Source organism: Pelobates fuscus, chromosome 9, assembly GCF_036172605.1.
Source record: "Pelobates fuscus isolate aPelFus1 chromosome 9, aPelFus1.pri, whole genome shotgun sequence".
Classification (NCBI taxonomy): domain Eukaryota; kingdom Metazoa; phylum Chordata; class Amphibia; order Anura; family Pelobatidae; genus Pelobates; species Pelobates fuscus.
In genome coordinates this window covers 128,527,945-128,549,593 of record NC_086325.1, presented here as the reverse complement: position 1 = coordinate 128,549,593, position 21,649 = coordinate 128,527,945, and the positions used below count along the sequence as shown (strand labels likewise).

At 44.0% G+C, this 21,649-nt stretch overlaps 1 protein-coding gene across 1 annotated transcript in view; it reads left to right on the top strand.

Annotated features, from left to right (window-relative positions):
• LOC134573678 (cyclic nucleotide-gated olfactory channel-like) overlaps nt 1-21,649 on the top strand; it is a 216,892-nt gene that overhangs the window by 112,067 nt on the left and 83,176 nt on the right. The window contains exon 2 of the mRNA XM_063433459.1: nt 12,080-12,227. Coding sequence (XP_063289529.1) covers nt 12,109-12,227 — 119 coding nt within the window. The 5' untranslated portion in view covers nt 12,080-12,108. The remainder of the gene's footprint in view (nt 1-12,079; nt 12,228-21,649) is intronic.

Below are 21,649 nucleotides of genomic sequence, written 5' to 3'. Positions count from 1 at the left end.
ATTGCCTACTCCACCTTCAACGACAGGGTGCAAGTCCCAAGGAGAAGGATCATTCACTTAATTATCTGTCTTTATTTCACAAGTAGTGCCTGGAACATCCTCATGGGTCACTAGATGTAAATCTGGACTAATGTCAACCCCAGGGTCTGGAAAATCATCAATTTGAAATTTTTCAAATAATCCCAGTGGGCTGCCACATTCTTCCTCCTCTGATGGTATTAAAGTTTGCAGAGATTCACTATGGGGTGGTGTCAAGCATTTTGGAGAACAATTAAGCATCTCCATCCCAATACGTTTCAGATGTCCTATCAGCTCTTCCACCCTATGCGATACTATGGGCAGGCTACCCGTGACGTCATTACTCACGGCCCTATTTCATGCGGAGGACGGCGCCCTTTCAAAACGACGCCACGTGCTCCCTGTTCCCAGTCCACATCCCGCCTCAAGTGCTCATGCGTCCTTTTGAGGAGGTGACAAACCTAGTCAGTCGCAACGAAGGCACCATCAGCGACATCATACCATTTGTTTTCTTCCTGGAGCGTGCCCTGCGAAGAGTGTTGGATCAGGCTGTAGATAAGCGTGAAGAGGAAGAGGAAGAGTTGTGGTCACCATCACCACCAGAAACAGCCTTATCAGCATCGCTTGCTGGACCTGCGGCAACGCTGGAAGAGGATTGTGAGGAAGAGGAGTCAGAGGAGGAATGTAGCTTTGAGGAGGAGGAGGAGGAGGAGCAAGACCAAACACAACAGGCATCCCAGGGTGCTCGTTGTCACCTATCTGGTACCCGTGGTGTTGTACGTGGCTGGGGGGAAGAACATACCTTCAATGACATCAGTGAGGAGGAGGAACGGGAAATGAGTAGCTCGGCATCCAACCTTGTGCAAATGGGGTCTTTCATGCTGTCCTGCTTGTTGAGGGACCCTCGTATAAAAAGGCTGAAGGAGAACGACCTGTACTGGGTGTCCACGCTACTAGACCCCCGGTATAAGCAGAAAGTGGCGGAAATGTTACCGAATTACAACAAGTCGGAAAGGATGCAGCATTTGCAAAATAAATTAAAAAGTATGCTTTACACAGCGTATAAGGGTGATGTCAAAGCACAACGGGAATCTAACAGGGGGAGAGGTGGAAGTCATCCTCCTCCCACGACCACGCCGGCAAGGACAGGACGCTTTAAAGACGTGTTGTTGATGGAGGACATGCGGACCTTTTTAAGTCCTATGCATCGCCACAGCCCTTCGGGATCCACCCTCAGAGAGCGACTCGACCGACAGGTAGCAGACTACCTCGCCTTAACTGCAGATATCGACACTCTGAGGAGCGATGAACCCCTTGACTACTGGGTGTGCAGGCTTGACCTGTGGCCTGAGCTATCCCAATTTGCGATAGAACTTCTGGCCTGCCCCGCTTCAAGTGTCCTGTCAGAAAGGACCTTCAGTGCAGCAGGAGGTATTGTCACTGAGAAGAGAAGTCGCCTAGGTCAAAAAAGTCTAGATTACCTCACCTTTATTAAGATGAATGAGGGATGGATCCCGAAGGGACTGACACTGGGCGATACATTCGCTTAAAAAAAGGCCTGATGAGATGAGCTGCCTTGGGCTAAAAATGGTCCACACGCTGCTGTATTTTAGCTCTGAATGACGTTTGACTTGCGTGACTTATCCGCCACCAACTAGGGTTCAAGCCGCCATGTTTTAGGGCACTTTCTGCCTGTGAAACAAACATCAATTTTTCTGGCCGCTGCTACAGCAATACCAAATTTTTCAGGCATGTGTACATGCCTAATTTTTAGGCCCACTGGTGCAGCACTGTGGCTTCAAAAACCAAACCAAAAAAAAATCCTCCAAGATGGCACCAATATACCAGTGGTCTAAGCATCTTCCTACCTTGGCCTAAAAAGGGGAGGTGATTCAACAATTAAAAATCTCTGCCATTTACACGTCCACTGATAGGAGACGCGGAAGGTATTAAATTGATATGAACAATACTAAACTCACCACTCCTATCTGGTGGCACATTAGCTTGCCCGCGCAGTGCCCCAAATTTCAAGTAAGAGGACCGACCAAGCATCTTCTTCCATCTCCCTGTTACATAAATCAATGCCATATCCATAGAAATTGTAGAGAATATCCAGGATAGTTTTACAGGGCCAAATCATGTCGCCTGTTGAAAGAGGTGACCTTGCTCGGGTCCCAGGTGTGCGGTTCCTAAAATGGCTGCCATATACATGTCCTCTGATAGGAGACGCGGAAGGTATTAAACTGATATGAACATTTACTAAACTCACCACTCCGAGTGCTGTTATTTATTTTTTTTTTTTGTGGTGAGGCTTTACAGGACAGAGTGCTTCTCCACGGGACATGTTAACTCACGGGCAGCTGGCTCATCAAGGAACCAGAGCAGCTTGAACGAGGTGACCTTGCTCGGGTCCCAGGTGTGCGGTTCCTAAAATGGCTGCCATATACACGTCCACTGATAGGAGACGCGGAAGGTATTAAACTGATATGAACAATACTCCACTCCTATCAGTAGGTCCGTCCCATTGTGATTTATGCCCCCCACCCACCGCGCAGGGATGGGGGCCGGAGGGGAGGAAAGTAGGTCCCCCCATTGTGATTTATGGCCCCCACCCACCGCGCAGGGGTAGGGGCCAAGGGGGGGAGGACAGTAGGTCCCCCCATTGTGATTTATGGCCCCCACCACGCAGGGGTTGGGGAGGACAGTAGCTCCCCCCAGTGTGTATCATGGGCTTTGAGGACAGGTGTCAATCCATACCTGCCAAGTGACCCTATGTAGGGGTAACAGTCCCTATTCTGCTCTGTGTCAGTGTGTATCAGGGTCCCTGAGGACAGGTGTCAATCCATATCTGCCAAGTGACCCTATGTAGTGGTAATAGTCCCTATTCTGCTCTGTGTCAGTGTGTATCATGGTCTCTGTGGACGGTGAACAGTCTCTATTCTGCTCTGTGTCAGTGTGTATCATGGTCTCTGTGGACGGTGAACAGTCTCTATTCTGCTCTGTGTCAGTGTGTATCATGGTCTCTGTGGACAGGGAACAGTCTCTATTCTGCTCTGTGTCAGTGTGTATCAGGGGTTTTGAGGACAGGTGTCAATCCATATCTGCCAAGTGACCCTATGTAGGGGGAACAGTCCCTATTCTGCTCTGTGTCAGTGTGTATCAGGGGTTTTGAGGACAGGTGTCAATCCATATGTACCAAGTGACCCTATGTAGGGGGATCAGTCCCTATTCTGCTCTGTGTCAGTGTGTATCAGGGGTTTTGAGGACAGGTGTCAATCCATATCTGCCAAGTGACCCTATGTAGGGGGAACAGTCCCTATTCTGCTCTGTGTCAGTGTGTATCAGGGGTTTTGAGGACAGGTGTCAATCCATATCTGCCAAGTGACCCTATGTAGGAGGAACAGTCCCTATTCTGCTCTGTGTCAGTGTGTATCAGGGGTTTTGAGGACAGGTGTCAATCCATATCTGCCAAGTGACCCTATGTAGGGGGAACAGTCCCTATTCTGCTCTGTGTCAGTGTGTATCAGGGGTTTTGAGGACAGGTGTCAATCCATATCTGCCAAGTGACCCTATGTAGGGGGAACAGTCTCTATTCTGCTCTGTGTCAGTGTGTATCAGGGATCATTAGGATAGGTGTCAATCCATATCTGCCAAGTGACCCTATGTAGGGGGAACAGTCCCTATTCTGCTCTGTGTCAGTGTGTATCAGGGGTTTTGAGGACAGGTGTCAATCCATATCTGCCAAGTGACCCTATGTAGGGGGAACAGTCCCTATTCTGCTCTGTGTCAGTGTGTATCAGGGGTTTTGAGGACAGGTGTCAATCCATATCTGCCAAGTGACCCTATGTAGGGGGAACAGTCTCTATTCTGCTCTGTGTCAGTGTGTATCAGGGATCATTAGGACAGGTGTCAATCCATATCTGCCAAGTGACCCTATGTAGGGGGAACAGTCCCTATTCTGCTCTGTGTCAGTGTGTATCAGGGTCCCTGAGGACGGGTGTCAATCCATATTTGCCAAGTGACCCTTTGTAGGAGGAACAGTCCCTATTCTGCTCTGTGTCAGTGTGTATCAGGGTCCCTGAGGACAGGTGTCAATCCATATCTGCCAAGTGACCCTATGTAGGGGTAACAGTCCCTATTCTGCTCTGTGTCAGTGTGTATCATGGTCTCTGTGGACGGTGAACAGTCCCTATTCTGCTCTGTGTCAGTGTGTATTAGGGTCTCTGAGGACAGGTGTCAATCCATATGTCAAGGTGTCAATATGTCATATGTCAGGTGTCAATCCATATCCATTGTGATTTAGGAATGTTAGGTGATTTCTGCCCTTTATGGATTAAAAGCAGACTCTGCATCAACTGTGTAATTTTCAATGGGAGTTTTGCCATGGATCCCCCTCCGGCATGCCACAGTCCAGGTGTTAGTCCCCTTGAAACAACTTTTCCATCACTTTTGTGGCCAGAAAGAGTCCCTGTTGGTTTTAAAATTCACTTGCCCTTTGAAGTCAATGGCGGTTCGCACGGTTCGCGAACATTTGCGGAAGTTCGCGTTCGCCGTTCGCGAACCGAAAATTTTGGGTTCGCGACAACACTACTTATCTACTAAACTAACCATGATCTGTCAGTAACTATATTAATTTATATATAGGGTACATTATTATCATTATTGAATATACTGCAGAACCTGCGAACTAATATAATACTGTACTATATAAATTCAGCTAATCCAGCACAAAAATCCCAGTTTGATTATAACTGGAAATAGCTGAAATAGCTAACATAATCACAGACTATTGTGAACTTTTATTTGAGTGATACTATTGTATCTATATAGAGATGTTTTAAACATTGGACTTATAATACTAATATGCACTAATATGTTTTAAAATTGCTTATAAGCAACATTATGTCTTTTTAGCATTGCATCCAAACAATTTTAAAATTTAAAGGTATATACATCTCTTGAATCCATTTTGGATTATCTATATTATCTAATATTTTTCTTTACTATAAATCTGGATACCTCTGTGCAATCTCTACGTTCATTTCTATAGATATTACTTCTACTGGACAAGCAATTCCTATCTCCCCATATTCAGTACAATCCAGTAGCACTGGTTTTCTACCCTTAGCATCTTTCCAAATAGATTTGTTTCCCAAATCATTAATCCAACATCTTCTTTGCATCTGTACCTATGATATTAACATTTTTGCAGTATCAGATATCAATTTTTGATTTTAAACACTGAGGGATTTCTAAAGTAGTATAGACCCTTCACCTCTGTCAAATCCTACAATTGTACATAAAGGTGCAATTGGTGATAAAGGTAGTTGTAAGCTTGTTATACTTAGTTAAGCTCCAGTGTCAATCAGTAATTTATTGTCAGCCTTTTAAAGAACATTTTATGTATGGTCTACCACATCCATCCAAATTTAATGGAGCCAAAAATTCAAGTGGAAGTGGCCTGATAACTTCAGATTGTTATTGTGAATTTAAAATTTGGTCTGCCTCATTAGAAATGTGAGGAATCTTATCAAAGGAGCATATGGCGAATCTCTGGTGTTTTCTATATTAGGATTATTTTGAATAAATCGATTTGATTTGCCATGATCCCTTTATTGTAAATCTTAAAAATATTTTCTGCAGTTTCTTTTTATATAGCCTTGTTTATTGCAATAGAAACAGACAACAACATGTGTCAAGATTCTTAAAGTGCGAGTGGGGGCTGTTAAAAGTTTGGGCTTCTCTTTTGCTTTGTCTGTGAGCCAACAGCTGCAGGAGGTAAGGCTGGGCGGCTTTTCCTGTGCTTGGGCTGAGTCTCTCTTATCTCACACACAGACTGTGGCGAAAAGCCTGGCTCCCCGACTGGGTGCCCCCACCAATTACTGCTCCCTAGTGCTTACCGAGTACAACAAGCACTGCACCAGATGCCATCAGCACCGTAGTCCCCACTTCAAGCATTACAGCTTGGCTAGGGTCTCGCCAGCTTCCAGAGGGAGAACCTCTCCTTCTCCAGAGAGTGTAGCAGGCTGCTCTTACAAGAGCAAGGGATTATAACCCAGAGGAGTATAGTGATATAGCAATCCCCAGGGTAGATACAGCTGTTTCCCCCACACATGAGACAAGGCTCTATGTTGAGGGTAAGCAGGAACTCGTTTAATGGTAGCCACAACTGGCCTTTTATGCAAGTCCCCATGCAAGGGGCACTCTCCCCCTGCACCTGAGAGTAAACCACAGTACAAATACACAATGACATTGGCTCTCAGATCCAGGACACTCCCACACATAATAGATTAATCCCTCCTTACCTGGGAGATAAAGGAGTCAAGCACAATACTAAACTCAATTATCCTCAAACACAAAACACACATTTTTATAAAACCCCCACAAATGTTACATCCCCTGATAGCCCTAATCTGGGTGACCAACATATTCACAAATCACCCAGATCAGACCAGGGGTTCAGGAATTTCCTGGAAGTGATTTATTTGACCGACCGCATGCATGTTCCCATGCCCAAAATAGTTCCAGAGAATCAGGGCTTATGGCCAATCTAGTTAATTAGTTTAAAAACTAATATACTACCGAACATAGTCAATATTCTTACCCTGAAGCTTGTTCCCCTCATCCAGATGAACGATTCCACCGAACAGTGCCCTGCTAAGTTGTATAGAACTGAACACAGGCAATGATGGAAGTCCAGCGTTGTTTGGGAGTTTCTGTGTCCGATTTTAGTTCCATGAGATTCATGCCCAAACACCGCTGCCTGTGTTCTTGCGAACAAGCCGGCCTCTCTAATTCGGTCTAGCAACGCTCCGATATGTCCTAAATGCTCCTCCCAGGTCTCACTAAAAATAGCGATGTCATCCAAGTATGCACATGCATGGAAGCCATCGAGCAGCTAGTCCACTATATGTTGGAACGTGGCTGGGGCATATTTCATCCCGAATGGCATGACCTTAAACCAAATGGGGTGTGGCAAAATTAACTTTGCCACTTGTGCCTGGAGAGGACTGCTTGCCAGCCTCTTGCCATGTGATTATGGTCCCTGGGAGGTTTGGCTCTTTAAATACAAGATTTGGGCACAATGGATTTTCGTTGTGCTGCTGCTGGCCCTTTAACTCCCAGAGAAAGGATTTGTACTTTAAAACTGGCACTTCGGAGGCAGTCGAAGTGCCGAAGTGGCCGCCATTCGAAAACCGAACACGTGGCGGCGGCCATTTTAATTTAGTCGAACGCAGTCTGCGTTTTGTGCAAGTAAATCCATGGAACTAAAATCGGCGACACAAATGCACGAACACTGCTGACCCTTACCTTCGCCTCCACTTCGACACTTCGGCTAAAGTCGAAGTGCGTTCGACAATTCGAATGGCATGTTACACTTTGCTATTTGCACGAACGGGGCCCGTTCGTGCATTCAAATGGGACTTAGTTTTTTCTAAGTGAACTGCCTTTAACATCAGAAATTGACCGGCTGCACAGCTCAAATCTATGGAACTATTTTGGGCAGGAAAATGTGCTTGCGGTCGTTCATAAAGGATTTCCATCTAACTTTTTATGTACTGGAGGGATTTGTATGATTTTTGGTTATCTTTATATTCAAAGTATGCTGATTCAGAATATGTATTTTTTTATGTGAATATGATGCATATTTTTAAAGTTACAGTGTATGTATAAAAAGTGTATTTTTCCTACCTGTAATAAATTACATTAACCCATTGTGTTCAGTAATTATATCACAGGCAGAGGGGCGGGATTGTATGTTTCTGCTGGGTGTGTTTTACGGTTTTCCTGTAAATGATTGGTTGTACGGTGTCCACCCTGTGGGATGTCACCTTGCATGGGGACTTGCATAAAAGCCAGTGTGTGGTCATTAAAAGTCAGATCATCTTGTACCTTCATGAAGTTTCGGCTCATGTTTGGGGGATTGGAGAACTACAATCTGGGGATTGCTATAATCACTTTACACCCCAGGGTATAATCACTGAGCTCTGCTAAGAGCTTGTTCCTGTTCCTGCTCTCTGGAATTCGGAGAGGTTGACCTACTGGAAGCTGGACCCTGGACTTGGGCCCAGGGTGGGTGGAGACGGCGAGACCACGGCGCAGCTGCATCACTGGAAGTGGGGTCTGCAGTGCTGATGGTGTTGGTTGGAGTGCTTGGAGTCCTCAGCGAGCACTAGGAGCATCGATTGGCGGAGGTATTCAGTCGGAGTGCCAGCGGTCCGTCACATGGGGTGACAAAGGTCGACTTTGTAATGGCATCCTGGGCTAGGGGAATATGCCAATAGCCCTTACACAGATCGATGGTTGTAAGGTACTGACCTATAGCCATCTGTTCTAAGAGTTTATCTATCCTGAGCATGGGGTAAGGATCTGATACTGTTTTGTCATTAAGTCTCCGGTAATCCACACAGAAGTGGGTAGTTCCATCCCACTTTGGTACCAAGACTACTGGAGAAGCACAAGGACTATCAGACACTGTATGACCGCAAGACGGAGCATCTCTTGGATCTCCTGTCTCATGTGTTCCTTGACAGCATCACTGATTCTATAAGGGGTCTGTCTGAGAGGGGTCTGTTCAGAGGTGTCTACTCAGTGGTTGGCCAGCGGAGCATTCCCAGGTATATTTGAAAACGTTGCTAGCTTTGTGGCTAGCAATTGCCGTACATGGATACACTCTTGAGTGCTTAGCTGTTCTCCTAGCTGAACCTCATCTAGGGCACCTGTCTTATCTTCCCCCAGGAGGTTTGGTAGGGGAAGATTTTCAAAGTCATTGGAGGCGGGTGCACATAAGGCTTCCACATCCTCCATCCTCTCATAGTAGGGTTTGAGCATGTTCATGTGGAGCATGCGTCTCCCCTCCCTACCAGAGCAAGGGCCAATCACGTAAGTGGTGTCTCATCTCTGTTCTACCACTTGGTAGCCTGTAGCTTTTCGTGGCAAACAGGTTTTAAAATCAGAACCTTTTGGCCAATCTGAAAGCTACTTCCCCTGGCACCCCGGTCATAGCATCGGCCCTGGCGGGTCTGCGCCACCTGGAGGTTGGTACACACGTTCTGGTTCAATTTCTCCAAGCGGTTGCGGAACTCCAGCACATAGAGTATGAGAGGGATACCCTCCTCACTTACTGCTCCCTCCCAGTGTTCCCGGATTAAGTCTAGGGGTCCCTGTGCTCTCCTTCCAAACAGCAGTTCAAAGGGGGAGAATCCTGCATTCCTGCGGTACCTCCCGGTAAGTAAAAAGGATGTGCGGCAAGAATCTCTCCCAATCCCGACTCATGGCCGTGAACGTCCGGAGCATTTGTTTTAATGTTCCGTTGAACCTTTCACATAGGCCATTTGTCTGGGGGTGGTAGGGAGAACTTATAATCGGCTTGATGCCACACAGTCTCCAGAGTGGTTGGATGACTTCCGCAGTGAACCAAATGCCCTGGGAACCCAGCCTCAGCCACTGTCTCTGTGTGTATGTTCATCAGAGCCACAGCTTCTGGGTACCGGGTCGCATAGTCCACTATGGTCAGGATATACTTTTTGCCGGACGGGCTGGGTTTCGATAGGGTTCCTATAAGATCTAATGCTAAAAAATGCCGCCCCTTAAGTGCCCTGGTCTTGTTGGCCTCTTTCATGGGGTACCATCCTCTGAGCTCTTGCTGCTCAGCTTCCTCGCACGCCCACAGGTGATGCCGGAGCCAGAATATGACGTCATTCCGGCTCCCAGGACAACTCAACGGCATGCAAGTGAGTTGTACAGGAAGATTACAGCTCCCTCGCCGCTTGCAGTTACCGGCCGACCATCCATCCTGACAGCACAGGAGGCAGTCCAGGAGATAGCCCAGGAGTCAGCAGCAGTCAGCCCAGCAGCCCCACTGGACCCCAGGGAAAGAATCCACTCCAGCTCTCCCAAAGATAGGGAGTCTGGGTGGATTTAAATGAATACATACCAATTTGTGAGTGCGTGAGGCAATGTTTGTGACTGAGTCTGTAAGTGTCAGTGAATGTCTGTTAGTGAGTGTGTGTCATTCAGTGAATGTGTTTGTGTATGCCAGTGTATGTCTGTAAGTGAGTGTGTGTGTCAGTATATATCTGTAAGTTTGTGTCTGTTAGTGTATGTCTGGTGAGTGAATGTGTGTCATTCTGTGAGTGAGTGTGTGTGTGTGTCTGTCTGTCAGCAAATACCAATTAAAGCCGTGTATAGTGCGCTTTAGTGATGAGAGAGAGAAAGAGAGAGAGAGAGAGAAAGTGACAGCAACTTCACTCTCGTGGGAATCTCTCTTATCCACTATTAACATATATAAAAGAAAATATACGTCAAGGTTTGATTTGCACCTTTACCGTATATTCAAGTGGAGCGCACTAAATAAAGTGAGTAGAAGTAGGAGAATAGTATACACTTACTCCAAATGAGACGTTGTATATTAAGCAAACAGTTGTGGGAGAGAAAAGGAAACACAACATAGCGTAATTCCGTGTTTTATACGTGCAAAATAAATGAAAATCCAGCGCACTCACTTATCTACTAAACAGTTATTTTAGTGTTGAACAATTTTGTTATACGTGCAATATAACATAGGATATGAGATGTAAACTCACATTGATAAGAGCATCTGAAAGGATCAGGCTCAAATCACAACAGCTTCTGTGCCGTCTGGTGACACTCAACCCTTTATGTCCTCAGAGGATAAAGAAATAAAGATAAAAACTTCTATGGTGAAGTACATTCTGATAGAAGGTGCTTAAACTATAAAGTGCAATTTGCTGCTCACCTTTCTCAGAGCCTATGGAACCTGGCTCTGGTTACAATCGCTTAAGTGCCTGTAAACAGGGCACTACCCTTCTTTTATGAAGCAGAAGGGGAGGAAGCCGAAGTAGGACTAAAATACGAATTTATTTAAACATATATAAACAAACAATACTCAAACATTAAAAAAATTTCCCAAAAGGCTGCTCTCAATGAGAGGCGTTTTTCCAAATCCCTGGGCTTTCTCAATCGATACAAATTGTCAGCGTGTGTCTGTTAGTGAGTGTGTCTGTATGTGAGTTTCTGAGTGATTGTGTGTGTCTGTCAGTGTATCAAATCTATGAGGATGTGTGTTTTAAATCTGTGAGTGTGTGTTTATGTCCGTGTATGTGTATCTCTGAGTGTGTTTCTGTCACTGGCGGTGTCAGTGTGTGTCTGTCAGTCAAAGTGCGTGTTGGTCTTAAACAGGAAGAGGTGCAGCCTTGACAGTAAGGTGTGGGGTCCAAGTTTTGTCATGCCTAGGGCAGCACTAAACCAGAATACACAATTGCTTAATATATGCAAAGTGTACACATGTACGTAGACAACACCATAATCTACACTGGCAAATCACATTTTCCACAGCTTAAGGCTATGTTCCAAGACCAGTTCACAGAGGTAGAAAAAATTGAATATGTATACCCCAATAGAGGAGATGACCAGCACTCTTGGAGAGAGGGGGAATGAGGAGGAGAGAAGGTGAGAGAGAGGGAGAGAGAGCGCAAGGGAGAGAGGGAGAGAGAGGGATAAATATAAATATTATTTAGTATTTTTAATATAATATTCCACAAACTGAAATGTCACTATAATCTCCCTGCAACAATTGGTTGTATCCAGTGTGCAAATACACAGGTTTTCCTGGCAGTTATTTGCCTCATAACACTGGAGATACGTTGAATAATAAGAAGCACTGGGTTAACTGTCCAGCACTCTGCCCATCATTGCCATCCAAGGCTAGACCGAATTATACTGGAAACACAGAAGTATGCAGGTTTCAAAAATAACCCTTTCTTTTGTCAAACTGCTTCAACATAGTTTGGCAGAAATCTGGGTGACAACACTCACAGTTTCTTAGTACCATACTACAGTAAGCTGCAGTGTTTATGGTGCCTATAATGCTTTTACATATATATGGTAAATATCTCACAAAATTTAAGATTCATGAGTTGTTTTGCTATATACAGCTTTTTTCACTCATGTTCATGTTTTTATTATGTAAAATGTACTCTTATGTTGGTGTGCACCATTTATAAATTAACATGCCATTTATTCTACACCTATCTAGAAGCCTTCATCATTTGAAAATTTTCATGGAGAATGACTGGTCAGATTAATCTGCAAAAATGTTCCACCTCATCATCAACCTCAAATCCACACCTGACCATTAAGACATTAAGTGAACATGAACTGGAATCTGTAGAACACTGCGGAAGCAGGTAAGTGATAGGAATTCAATAAATGTGTAAAGCACATTTCTGTTTTGTAGATTTTTGTAGATTTAATCAGTCTCATCTCTCTGAGTTATTGGCCATAATTCTCAGTATCCACTAAAAAAAAACTAGATAAAGCTTTAGCTCGGTATGTTAATATCCACAGTTTCTCTAAACTTCCTCATGGTGAAAAAGTAGAATGCAGAAAATAACTATGTGGTCTATTTACTAAAGTACTCAGTAGGGCAAAGCAATTTAGTTAGCAATGACTGGATTTTGCAGAGCTGGCTTTGATTGAGCCTGAATTTGGTCTGGATTTCAGTCAGACTGTAAACTGGAAGAAGGCTGATAACCAGACTAAGTTAACTAAAATCCAGGTCCTGGTGCTTAAAATCAAGACCCAGGTTTTAATATTAAAACTGTACCCGCTGGCAGTGATAGCAAACAATAACAATTAGTGGTGCTGTTACCCCAGCCCTCCAGTCATGGGTGGCAGGTGAGGGATACTAATATAATAATCTTGGGTGGGACACTAAACTGTCCACCGAAGGCTACTAATAAAATAATAATATAATAAAACAAATAATGACATGGTGCAATATTGTCTAATAATAACAACATAATGCAAATTATCAGTTCCACTCACAGGTAAACTTGATTTAAATGCCTTAAGGGTGCCACCCTCGATAGTAGTAGGGGGCTCGAGTTCTTCCCTCGGACTCCTCTCTGGACTGGTCATTTTAGTACCAAAAACGATTAGCCAGAGTATTTTGACCACATCATCCTCTTTATGCATGTTGTCTTACTCCAAGCTGTATAGGCTCGAAAGCCTACTACCAATTAAGCATATTAGGTGATGTGCATCTCTGTAATGAGAAGGGGTGTGGTCTAATGACATCAACACCCTATATCAGGTGTGCATAATTATTAGGCAACTTCCTTTCCTTTGGCAAAATGGGTCAAAAGAAGGACTTGACAGGCTCAGACAAGTCAAAAATAGTGAGATATCTTGCAGAGGGATGCAGCACTCTTAAAATTGCAAAGCTTCTGAAGCGTGATCATCGAACAATCAAGCGTTTCATTCAAAATAGTCAACAGGGTCGCAAGAAGCGTGTGGAGAAACCAAGGCGCAAAATAACTGCCCATGAACTGAGAAAAGTCAAGCGTGCAGCTGCCAAGATGCCACTTGCCACCAGTTTGGCCATATTTCAGAGCTGCAACATCACTGGAGTGCCCAAAAGCACAAGGTGTGCAATACTCATGGCCAAGGTAAGAAAGGCTGAAAGACGACCACCACTGAACAAGACACACAAGCTGAAACGTCAAGACTGGGCCAAGAAATATCTCAAGACTGATTTTTCTAAGGTTTTATGGACTGATGAAATGAGAGTGAGTCTTGATGGGCCAGATGGATGGATTGGTAAAGGGCAGAGAGCTCCAGTCCGACTCAGACGCCAGCAAGGTGGAGGTGGAGTACTGGTTTGGGCTGGTATCATCAAAGATGAGCTTGTGGGGCCTTTTCGGGTTGAGGATGGAGTCAAGCTCAACTCCCAGTTTCTGGAAGACACCTTCTTCAAGCAGTGGTACAGGAAGAAGTCTGCATCCTTCAAGAAAAACATGATTTTCATGCAGGACAATGCTCCATCACACGCGTCCAAGTACTCCACAGCGTGGCTGGCAAGAAAGGGTATAAAAGAAGAAAATCTAATGACATGGCCTCCTTGTTCACCTGATCTGAACCCCATTGAGAACCTGTGGTCCATCATCAAATGTGAAATTTACAAGGAGGGAAAACAGTACACCTCTCTGAACAGTGTCTGGGAGGCTGTGGTTGCTGCTGCACGCAATGTTGATGGTGAACAGATCAAAACACTGACAGAATCCATGGATGGCAGGCTTTTGAGTGTCCTTGCAAAGAAAGGTGGCTATATTGGTCACTGATTTGTTTTTGTTTTGTTTTTGAATGTCAGAAATGTATATTTGTGAATGTTGAGATGTTATATTGGTTTCACTGGTAAAAATAAATAATTGAAATGGGTATATATTTGTTTTTTGTTAAGTTGCCTAATAATTATGCACAGTAATAGTCACCTGCACACACAGATATCCCCCTAAAATAGCTATAACTAAAAACAAACTAAAAACTACTTCCAAAAATATTCAGCTTTGATATTAATGAGTTTTTTGGGTTCATTGAGAACATGGTGGTTGTTCAATAATAAAATTAATCCTCAAAAATACAACTTGCCTAATAATTCTGCACTCCCTGTATAAATGCATAAAACAACCCATCCATTATATAAAGAAAACTTTGGGGGTGGGTTGTTAGGCTGTGATTTATTTATTTGTTTTAAAAGGGACCAGTCTGGAGAGGAATCCGAGGAAAGAACTCGAGCCCCCTACTACTATTGAGGGTGGCACCCTTAAGGCGTTTAAATCAAGTTTACCTGTGAGTGGAACTGATAATTTGCATTATGTGATTATTAGACAATATTGCACCATGTTATTATTTGCTTTATAGGTCAAACGGCAAGAAGAGAGGTTACCATCTGTAAGGTAACCTTAGGAGGCTGTGTCCTATAAGCTAAGTAATATTATTTAATTTCACTGGTGTCAGGTGATATCACATTTTGTATTAATAGATACAAGAATTGTCAGTTTGGAATGCAATCATTTTCACTGAATTTTGTCCATCACAACAAAATCTGGCTCTTGGCAAATAAACTTTAATGGATTCAACTACAAGTACTATATCACTCTGGTTATTCTTCTGCTTTTCTAATAGGTTAAGCAAATAAGCAACACAATAACTAACTGCTCACTGTAGTTGAAGGATTACCCATCTGCATTCCTTTGTAAGGGAGTTGACAAACAACCAATTTTTATTGTTTGACCTTTCTTGAATGCACCACCCCATCAGTCAGCTTGATGCTCCAGTTCACTGCTAAAAGGGACACCAGTGTCACCAAAACAACTTTAGCTTAATGAAGCAGTTTTTGTGTGTAGGTCATACCCCAGTGTCTCAATGCTCAATTCTCTGACATTTAAATCACTTTGTTTAAGCAGTCCTAGTCACACATCCCTGCATGTGACCCACAAAACCTTCCTAAACACTTAATGTAAAGTGTAATGCTTATGTGATGGACCGCCTGCCACCCCGACTGGGTACTTCCGTCAAACGATGCTCCTAGTGCTTGCCAAGAACTATCAGCACTGCACTAGACACCATAACCACCGCAGACCCCACGAACTGCTGCAGCTTGGTTGGGGTCTCGCCGTCTTCCACCCACTCTGGACCCAAGACCAGAGTCCAGCTTCCAGTAGGTAGACCTCTCCTAAATCCAGAGAGCAGGAACCAGGAACAAGAACAGCTCTTACAAGAGCTAGTGAATTTACTCTGGGGAGTATAGTGATTATAGCAATCCCCAGAGTGGAGTTCTCTAATCCCCCAAACATGAGCCAAAACTTCAAGAAGGGTAGAACAGGTCTGAGGCTTTATTGGTATAGGTTTGCTTATACACAATTCTTCAGGCCAGGGGCACACACCCTTGATCTGATTGAACACAGGAACACAAAGGACACAAACTAATCATAACAATACAACAATGTCCGACACTTACAGTATACAATCCCTTCCCTCTGCCCGTGATACAATTAACAAAGACAATGGGCAAACTCAATTAACTCTAAACAGAAAAAAAAAAAAACATACATTTTTACAAACCCCCAAAAGTACCCCAAAATACAACATATCCCCAGTCACATACCCGGATAGCCACGATCGGGGTGAACAACATATCCAAAAATCACCCAGATCGGTTCAGGAATTTCCTGGAAGTCTTGTTTTTGACCCCACCATGCACATGTTCCCATGCCCAGAACAGTTCCATACACTCGATGACAAAACACTGCTGGACAATTTAAGATGGCCGCCGCCACATGTTTGAATCTGTTCCAGTTAAAAGTCCAAGGGGCAGAAACAGTACTTTTGAACATGGGTTGTCACAGGGCCCATAGTCCCAGGGTAGGATGCTCCAAAAACCAGTGGCGAAGTGGATTTCATCACACACCTTCCCTTTCCGGGGGAGACTAACCAGGTACCTGTCCTTCTGTCGGTTGGTGCCTGATTTAGTCGAGCAACCCACCCACAACAAGCAAGTACTGGACCTGGTGACGCCTGTAGCCCATCTCAGTCCTATATGTCCCCAGTGATCAAGTGGGCATCTGGTCCTTCTGGTCTCCATTGCACTCCCAGGCATGGAGCTGTAGGTACTTGGTGGGCAGAGGCCAACTACTCTCTGCCCTGGTGCCAGTGCTTCTGCTGGGGGAACGGGTACACAGTCCTGCCATGTAACAAGGGGAACGTTAGGGCAGGGATCCACAGCACTCTGCCCTGATGCCAGCTCTTCTGCTGGAAGGGGACCAGTGGGGTTTTCAGTCTCATTCACTGACCCCAGTACCTGGTTGGGAGTTGACTGTGGAGGGGAGAAATCGCTAACCCCCTCCCTCCTGGTATTCAGGTGTGGTGAATTGGGGCTCTGGACCGATCGTCCAGCATCCCTGTAGCTCTGGTGCAGAGACCGCGGTCCCATCTGCACCCTCGGGGACAGTGTCTCCTCTATGTAGCTGGGGAGAGGGACCGGTTGTTTCCTCTCCCTGTAAGGTAAGCGGCCGCTGGGGAGAGAGAGTGATATGCTCCTCTCCCTGTAATACACACTGCCGCTGGAGAGAGAGAACAACCGTCTCCAATCTCAATAACTTGTCCTTGTTGTCTCCTCTCTCTGTGGCTGACAAACAGGCCCCTCCAAAAAACAGTTGTGAAGTGGATTTTGTCACATCTTAGACTTCCTTTATTGAAAATTATGTTTAATTTAGAATTTCTTATCTCCTGCTCTAAAATTCAAGTTTCAGACAATGACATCAAATCTTTTAAAGCAAGATAAACCTGTTTGAAAGTGAAATCACCTCCACTACAACACATTTTGGTTTTTCATGCAGAGTGTTAGTCACAGCCAGGGCCGGCCTTAGTCCATTAGGCGCCCTGTGCGACAAAACTTCACGGCGCCCCATCCCCCCCACCCCCTCTCCCCACCATGTTTCCTGTATACAGTCACACACACAGGCAGACAGTCACACAAACAGTTAAAAGCAGACAGTCAGACACGCTCAGTTACAGGCAGACAGTCACACATGCTCAGTTACAGGCAGACAGTCACAGAGCCAAACACACAGTTAAAGGCAAACAGTCACACACAGTTACAGGCACACAATCACGAACAGTTACACACAGCAGACAGTCACACATGCAGGGAGGCAGTCACACACACAGGCAGACAGTCACACACACAGGCAGTCAGTCACACAAACAGGAAAACAGTCACACACAAGCAGTCAAGACCATCACACACAGGCAGGCAGGCGGGCAGACAGGCAGGCAGGCGGGCAGACAGGCAGGCAGGCGGGCAGACAGTCACACAGGCAGGCAGTCAGTCACACAGACAGACAGTCTCCCACACACACACAGGCATGCAGACACACAGGCAGGCAGTCACATACACACAGGCAGGCAGGCAGACAATCACACACAGGCAATCAGACAGTCACACACAAAGGCAGGTAGTCACACAGGCAGTCACATATAAAGGCAGGCAGAAAGTCACACACACACACACAGGCATGCAGACACACAGGCAGACAGTCACACAGACATTGTCACACACACACACAGGCATGCAGACACACAGGCAGGCAGTCACATACACACAGGCAGGCAGACAGTCACACAAAGGCAGGCAGACAATCACACACACACAGGCAATCAGACAGTCACACACAAAGGCAGGTAGTCACACAGACAGTCACACATAAAGGCAGGCAGAAAGTCACACACACACACACACACAGGCATGCAGACACAGTCAGACAGTCACACAGACATTGTCAGACACACACGCAGACAGTCCCACAGACATTGACACACATAGGCATGCAGACACACAGGCAGACAGTCACACAGACACACACACAAACAGAGACATACAGACTTACCTCTTTCCATTTTGGCTGGAAGGGGAGTGGATGCAATTGGTTGTAGTCCTTCTTTCATCCCTCTTCCTGTGCAAGGGCTTTGGGTATTAGCCCCGCCTCCGCCTCGCGATAAGCCCCGCCTCCGCCGGCCGTTAAGCCCCACCCCCACAATTTTTTTTTTTTTTTAATAGACCCGGGTGGAGAATAATTAATCCTCCACCCGGGTACCTGCTTTAGCTCCCCTGACACCGGCCATGTGCGAGCTGTGTCGGCTGTCAGGGCGCCCCCTGTTACATGGCACCCTGTGCAGCCACACAGCTCGCACACCCCTAAGGCCAGCCCTGGTCACAGCCAGGGGAGGTGTGGCTAGGGCTGCATGAACAGAAACAGTTTAATAGAGGGAACTTGAAGTCTAATGTTCTTGGCACTCAAACAAACCTTATTCTGCACGTGATGGTGTCCATCCAGAACAGGCATTTCCTTGACTGCAAATACAGATGAAAGAATGGTTGGTGAAGCTACTTAAAGTTATCTTTCTTATGTCTACCCAGCAATAGCACTGGCCTAAGGCATAACCCTTTATATTCAAATAGACAGTGGTACCTCGGTGTACAAACACCTTAGTTAACATAATTTTTGGTTTACAAATGAAAATCCATTGAAAATAATGCCTCGGTTTACAATTTTTTTTCGCAATACAAAGCAAGTTTCCCCAGGATGCATTGCACCGGAGAGGTTTATAGCACTGCCCTCTGCATGCTGGAGCCTGTGGGTAGCACGTGGCATTGAGTGTGTAGGTGTAGGAGTGGCTTTTGCATAGAGTATTGGAGCAATTCTGGAAATTGTTTGCAGTTGTTTTGGGACTTTTTGGTGCATTTCTCAAGCTGTGGAAAGGTAGGAAGCTGAGCTTTGTCATTTGCATGCCTTTTATTGTGTGTTCTGCATTGTGGGTTGCTTCCATGCCAGCTCATTTTTACTTTTTTCTGACCTCCAGAACGGATTAGTTGGGTTTTCAATGCATTCCTATAGGAAACCGTGTTTCGCTTTACAAATTTTTCGCAATAGGAAACGTCCCGGAGAACGCATTAAATTCGTAAACCGAGGTCCCACTGTCTGTCTAGAAAGTCTAGTGTGAATTAAAATATAAAAGATAGAAACAAAGTATGTACAAGATACCCAACAACATAAACACAAATCCCCCCAAAAGCCTTTCTTATAATTTAACCCCTTAAGGATGGCGGGTGTGCTATGCCGTCCTTGGGGACCTGGCACTTAATGCTGGCGGGCGACATAGCACGTCCCGGCCGTCCCATTCGCTTACCCAGTGGGGGGACTCACCGGACATCCCAAGGAGTCCCCCTGGGCCATGTGATCTAAATAAAAGATTTAAAAACAGTTTAAAATACAATTAAATAATATACTTAGATCATATATACACACACATATATATATATATATATATATATATATATATATATATATAGATATATATATACACACACATATATATATATATATAGATATATATATATATATATATATATATCGAGAGAGAGAGAGACTGTCTCAGTGTATTTTATTATATACAATATATAAATGTAATTACATTAAAAAATTAAAAATTAAAATAGATATGTGTAATTTTGTTCTAAATGTATTTTGAGATTATATATATTTTTTTTTCGTATGTATTTATCTAATATTTTTACATAATTAGGTCATTTTATTAATTACAATTTGTGGGACCTGCCTGACAACCCAGGCCAAAAGTCCAGGGAATTTAATTTGCTAGCACTATATTTAACCGTGTAACTTTCCAAGACACCATAAAACCTGTACATGGGGGGTACTCATTTACTCTGAAGACTTCGCTGAACACAAATATTAGTGTTTCAAAAGTGTAAAATGTATTACAACGATGATATCAGTGAAAGTTTTTGCATTTTTCACACACAAATGGCACTTACACTGATGATACATTTTACTGTTTTGAAACACTAATATTTGTGTTCAGTGAAGTCTCCAGAGTATAACAGTACCCCTCATGTACAGGTTTTATTGTGTCTTCCAGGATTACCTGCTTTGTGGATTTTGGTAAGCATATAGAAAGTGCCCATGTAGGGACTAGTTGGTATGAGTGATTGCAGTTCTAGATGCTAATTCTCAGGGAAGGATTTACTGAGCTCCCTACGTTGCAATGTATATTCCTTGGTGGGGTCTTCATTTAGTTTTCTATAATATTTGTCATTTGACAATTGCCTGTCCACCTCTTTTATGTAGTCCTGAGTATTCATTATCACTACTGCTCCTCCCTTGTCTGCTGGTTTGATGGTGATAGCATGATTATTTTTCAAGTCATTTATAACTGTTTGTTCCTGTACTGAGACATTATGAAACACTTCAAGGATACTGTTCTTAGACGGAAACTTTCAATGTAAATGTCCAGTTTGGCATTTCGTCCTGGTGCTGGAGTTAAATTAGTGTTCTTTTTCCTGTTGTTGTAATCCATTGTGGTTTCAGTGCTCTCTTTGTTATGGAAGTATTCCTTAAGTCACATCCGTTCTGAAAAATTATTCAACGTCAAAGTAGAGCCCAATGTCATCAAGTTTTGTGCTAGGGAAAAATGATAATCCTTTGGATGATGCTTCTGAGTCAGATAGTTTATAATCTGAAATGTTAATACCAGATTTATTTTGCCATTTCTCTTTGTCTGCCAAATGTTTGTGATAATCCTGCTGGAGTCTGATGCGTTTATTATTTTTCTTGTTTAGAAGCTCCTGTTGTTGCTTTTTGTAAAAATAGTGTAGATCATGTTCTAATTGTTCAGCTATATATATATATATATATATATATATATATATATATATATATATATATATATATATATATTATCCTCATGTAGATTTTGGAGTAGATATTGTTTATTTTGTTTGCTATATTTCTTGTTGTAGAGCTGATGCATGAGATGGTTCCTTTGAGTGGTTCCTACACAGGGTTTAAGCATACTGCGATTTGTGCATATTAGCAAGTGGATTTTTGATTTTTAGTCCTTTGAGGATCAGCTGTCTTTTCTTGCAGCTGTTGAGCTGTACTTCTTTTGTGGTCATCTTGTTGATTGACTTTTTTAGGCGGCTGTATGGGGTATCTTTCATAGTGTTCAAGTAGAGATTGTAGCCTTATTAGTCCAATGAGTCTTACACATTTTTTTCTTGTTTAATATTTATCTAATGTATCTTATACACAATGATGCACGGATTGTATCTAGTTGTATTCATATTCACATGAAACACTATTTAGTGGTCACCTGATGGGACTTAAATGAAGTTTTGTGGTCGACATGTGGCTCATCAATCTACAGTTTGCAGTGTTTAGTCTGGGTCTTTGATCACAGGTATTACCTT